At 45.3% G+C, this 4,660-nt stretch overlaps 1 protein-coding gene across 1 annotated transcript in view; it reads right to left on the bottom strand.

Annotated features, from left to right (window-relative positions):
• Window positions 1-4,660, bottom strand: part of AFF4 (AF4/FMR2 family, member 4) — a 29,221-nt gene that overhangs the window by 22,527 nt on the left and 2,034 nt on the right. The window contains exons 3-5 of the mRNA XM_010145770.1: window positions 4,190-4,631; window positions 2,745-2,789; window positions 1,707-1,793 (exon numbers count right to left, since the gene is read on the bottom strand). Coding sequence (XP_010144072.1) covers window positions 1,707-1,793; window positions 2,745-2,789; window positions 4,190-4,631 — 574 coding nt within the window. The remainder of the gene's footprint in view (window positions 1-1,706; window positions 1,794-2,744; window positions 2,790-4,189; window positions 4,632-4,660) is intronic.

The raw sequence follows: 4,660 nt of genomic DNA, 5'->3' as shown, positions 1-4,660 counted from the left end.
TTTCGGAACCCGGCCCCGGGTCCAGCCTGCAAAAGCCTATGGCTCGCTAGCTTGATGGAATTCTGCGGAGATGCTGCTGCCAAGAATGACAGAGCAGAGAAGGCAGAGGAAATTATAGGCTTTGGATGCAGAGAGAGAATTTGACCAAGTTCCATGGCTACGATGTGCAGCCACGAAGTAAAAAAGCTGGCAAGAAGTCAAAAGACTCAGAGCAGCCATAAATGGAATTTTTGTGCAAACTGGGTGAAGTGAGACAACCCAGGTTGATAGGCTCAAAAAAACCCACAACCTGCCTTTTTTGTTTCGACATCAACAAGACTCTGCAACGTTACACAGACTCCCTCTGCACCACAGAGGGACCTCTATTTCTGCACACCTTGTTTCTTCTCAAACCAAGCCAAATACCAGAGAAATGCACAAACAAGCAGTTCCAGCCACCCCACAACCAAGCGCGCTCATCTTCCTTTGGCCAAAGGAAGGTGATGTCAAAGCTCTCACTTAGGACAAGCTGTTTGGACAGATTACAGCCGAGACCTCGGTGAGAAACTGCTCTTCAAATACTCCCCTGAACTGTTGTGTTTTGGGGAGCAATTTGGGTCAAACAGGAAACCGAGAGCAGCTCATGGTGCTCTAGAACAGCAGTCTGGGCAGAAAAAGCAGAGCCTGACTTATTATGAAGGTAACTTTTAAACAATCTTCACTCTGAAGTTACGCCAAATCAGGGGTGGAGTATAACAATCCAACTCAGATATGTTGAATCTGGAGAAAATTTATATTGCCAAGTGAAGTCTTTTACTGGTAATCAGCAGATACAGGAAACAAAAACACGAACTCTGGAATGAGTCAGCTATCACAAGCTAAACTGTACTTGCTGGAGCTGCTACCCACAGCTATCTCCCCTGCTATCTCCACCCGGCCGACCCATCAGCGCCCAAGATACCGCGTATCACAGAGCTGTATTTCAAGGCAAACATCCCCAGTGCCAGGCTGCCCTGAAACCCTGCAGCCGCAGGGGAGCGAGCAGGCAGCTGAGAGCTGCCTTCCTCCAAGGGCTCAGCGCAAGCAGGCCTCCTGGAAACGTGCCCCGTGCTGTCAGCAGCAGAGAGCAACTGACTGCTCTTTAGAATCAACAGCTTAAACACTTCAGTAGTTCTTAAGGAGAGGGAGGTTAGGATCTTTGGGAAACAAGTGGTCTCAAAATTTCTTTAGCAAAACATCTGACTTTAAAACAGGTTTAATTTTTTTGTAATTGAAAATACGAGATCTAGCAGAACTATTAACAGTCTTCAAACTTATGAGGAAAATTCAGTTTATGCAGAAAAGTACATTACATTTCTTGGCATTTACCAGCCAGCCTGCATTGCTTTGGGAGATGGAGGTAAACACAACACTCGCTTGGTTCAACACAAAGCAGAGCCAAGGTCTCCCTCACAGGAATAAAGCTCAATGGCATTTTCAAACTTCAGAAGTATCCTGAAGGTTTGAATTTATGAAACAATACTAAAGTGAAAGGCAAGTTATACTATCGACACCTTTGCAGACTGTTATGTGTAAACCAGGGGACAAACAATGACATTCTTCCTAAGGTTCCAGCTGACTGTCGCTGTACAGAGCACTGAAACAACCCTCGAACTGCACAGAACTGAATTTTAGAGAGTTCCAAATCCCTGATCTTTAGTAGCAGTTTCTCTTTCAACAACACTGACCTTTGTGGGAAAAGGAAATTTTGACGGTTCAGTTTTGCACGGTGTATGAATAGCAGTCAGTGGAGGAGGCCAGGAATGGGACATCTCCTGTAACCAGAACAAAACTATTAACAGGAGTAAAGCAGATTTCAAGTGACAATCTCGATTTAAACTTGGTCTCTCAATTTTGAATTCATTGTCCCCACTTCACTAAGATTTATTTTCAAATCTTAATTTTCCCAGATGTGTAAAAAGACTTTGCACAGAAGCCTAAATCTTGAATTGTCTCCCATGAGAACAGAGAGTTAAGGGCTAACAGCAACCAGAAAGGCAGACACCAGTAAAAGTGGTTGGCCTGAACACAGACTGCAGTACGAGTCAGAGTAGTCAGAGTCTGAGCATTTCAGACTGTGAGCTGCACGTGGAGGATACAGGGACAGAAAGAAGAATTCTAGGAAAGAGAAGCCTATAAAGTTTGAGTAAAAAGGGGAAAGTCAAGTGCCTGAAGCTGGAAAGAAAGTGCTTCTATTGTCTCAGAGCATCTCCAAGGACCATGGAGTACTGAAGGTCAGAGCAAATGGTAAGCCATGGAACTGTTCACAGGAACCTGATGATTCTTTTGTGATACCATATGTACGACCAGGGGATCATAGGAGGGGTAAAAAGACTGGAGATGATGTCCTAGGTAGAAGAGAGGGGAAAGTTCTGTGTGGGGCAGCAAAAAAATGACTATAAAGAGTGAACAATGTGCAGGCTGTATTTTGGTGGGAGAAATGGGTGATTCTGGTTAACAGGGAGGTCTCCCAGAACAGGAACGCAGTGAGGACCATCCAGGATGTGATGTGCACACCAGCAACGCCCAGTGCACAGCTCACACAGCTCTGCTGCCAGTTTTCCCCGGTCTTACCTGCACTAGAGGAGTCACTGAAGAGCCCTCCTGTAATGACGTGCAGCCAAGTCAATTTAGAAGGCACTAATGAACTGGAGAACACCTTCCACCTCCTTAGCAATGTCTGTATTTTCAACAAAAAGTTATGAACAATGGCTCACAGAACTTACTTTAAGAATTTCATCCACGCAGCTCACGTCACCAGACGCTGATGCCTAGAAATCAAAACTCGAGGTTAGTATCACCCAAAGCAATTTTTCCTTAAAAGATCCCAGGGGCTAGAAACAGTTAAAAATAAACTTCAATCCTTACCACAATTCATATGGACTCTACATAGATACAGACAGACCTTGCTAATTCTTTTTAGCAACATTATTATCAGATAGATCCATATTTTTACGGCACAAGACACATCCAGTTAGGAAAATCAAATACATGAGATCTATAAAACCGCGACAATAACCTCTTACTTTACACTTGACAGCTAAAGTGATCACAGGCAGCCAGTGATATTAAAAACTTAGAGGGGAAAGCGAATCGTGGCTTTCAATCATCTCCTGGAAGAAGCCACTGTGAATGCACAGTAGTGACAAAGTGCCTTGTGAAGTATCACATTGCAGCACGAACCTAGGACGAGCAGTAATTACAGGAAGCCACGGGCCTTCTGCATCCCTGCAGGAAGGAAGCAAAGCTACTACACGATCCACCGTCTCAACAAGTCTTCACGAATAAGAAGATAATTTCTCTTCCAATCTCCTTACCTGTATCCTGGGTCTCATTTTGGCACTGGTTGAAATCCCAGTAACAAAGGCTTTTCTCTAGCTACCACTGCTCAACAGTCAAACAGGAGGTGCAGTGACACGTGGTTATTAGGAAAGGCACTCTCTGTGTAAGCGAGCTGTCTGTGCCCTAAGGATTCAAGAATTACCAAACTACTAAAGCTCTGAACCCAACAGAATCCTGTATCCAGCACAACTGACAACAGCCCTGAACCCTGTTCAGTTCGCGGTGCTGTAGGGGCAGCCTATTTTCCCTGGGTGAAGGTCTAATAATCACATCCAGTAATCATACACACTTCAAAAAAGCCTGATATATGCAGGTAGTATCACCAGTCCAAGACAGCCTGGATCCCAGTAGTAACAGTACTGGTATCCGGCTTGTGAATATCCCACTATTTCACTAACTTGTGAGTACAGAAATACTCCTCCAAAATCAGCCTCTCTGGGTTACACCAGCCTTTCTGAATGTCTCATAGCCCGGCTTGTGAATATCCCACTATTTCACTAACTTGTGAGTACAGAAATACTCCTCCAAAATCAGCCTCTCTGGGTTACACCAGCCTTTCTGAATGTCTCATAGCCTAAAAAAAAAAAAAAAAAATCACACTATCCACATGGAAAAAGCAGAAGGAAAAAAAAAAATTACTTCTGCACATTCCCCATTTGAAGTGGAGGTCTTCACTGCCTAAGCTGAAGATGCTTTGCCTAACAAAAACCACGCAGTGTTGACTAAAACCTAAATTTTGGTTACATAGATTGGGATTTTAAAGCAGCTGGAAAATCCCGGCTCTCAAGGGACTCACATTGAAGGCAGCAGGAAAGAGACAGCAACTTACATCGAGCGGTTGGGAAGGTATCTTCAGCTTGGTCAGGTGTGCTTTGCTGTTGGGCTTCAGCTCGTTGACGCCGCTGCTGTGAGTCTGGCTGCTGTAGTGTTCGGAGGATACCTTTGGTTCCATGGATTCCTGTCCGTCCATCGGCCTCACGTATGCGGTGGGTTTCTGTAACATTGAACTGGACTTGGACATTAGTGAAGGTGGGAAAGACTGACTAGAGTGTTGTCCGCTTGAGAACGAGGGGACACGGGAGGGAGAGTCCCAGTTGGCATCGGGATCCCGGGGTGATTTTGAACGCTGATGTTCTTTGCTGTGGTGATCATTTCCGTGAGATCGCGAATGGCTGGAGCTCAACGAAGAAACAGCAGATGGTTTTCCAGGGCTGGAAGAACGGCCTTTGGAGTGCTCGGACCCATGCTGGCTTTTTTTGCGGCTGGGGCTGGTGGCGCCACAAGAGGCGCGCCTCCTCCC

Source organism: Buceros rhinoceros, unplaced genomic scaffold (genome assembly GCF_000710305.1).
Source record: "Buceros rhinoceros silvestris isolate BGI_N320 unplaced genomic scaffold, ASM71030v1 scaffold14111, whole genome shotgun sequence".
In the NCBI taxonomy this organism is placed as follows: domain Eukaryota; kingdom Metazoa; phylum Chordata; class Aves; order Bucerotiformes; family Bucerotidae; genus Buceros; species Buceros rhinoceros.
This window is presented reverse-complemented; position numbering and strand designations above follow the sequence as displayed.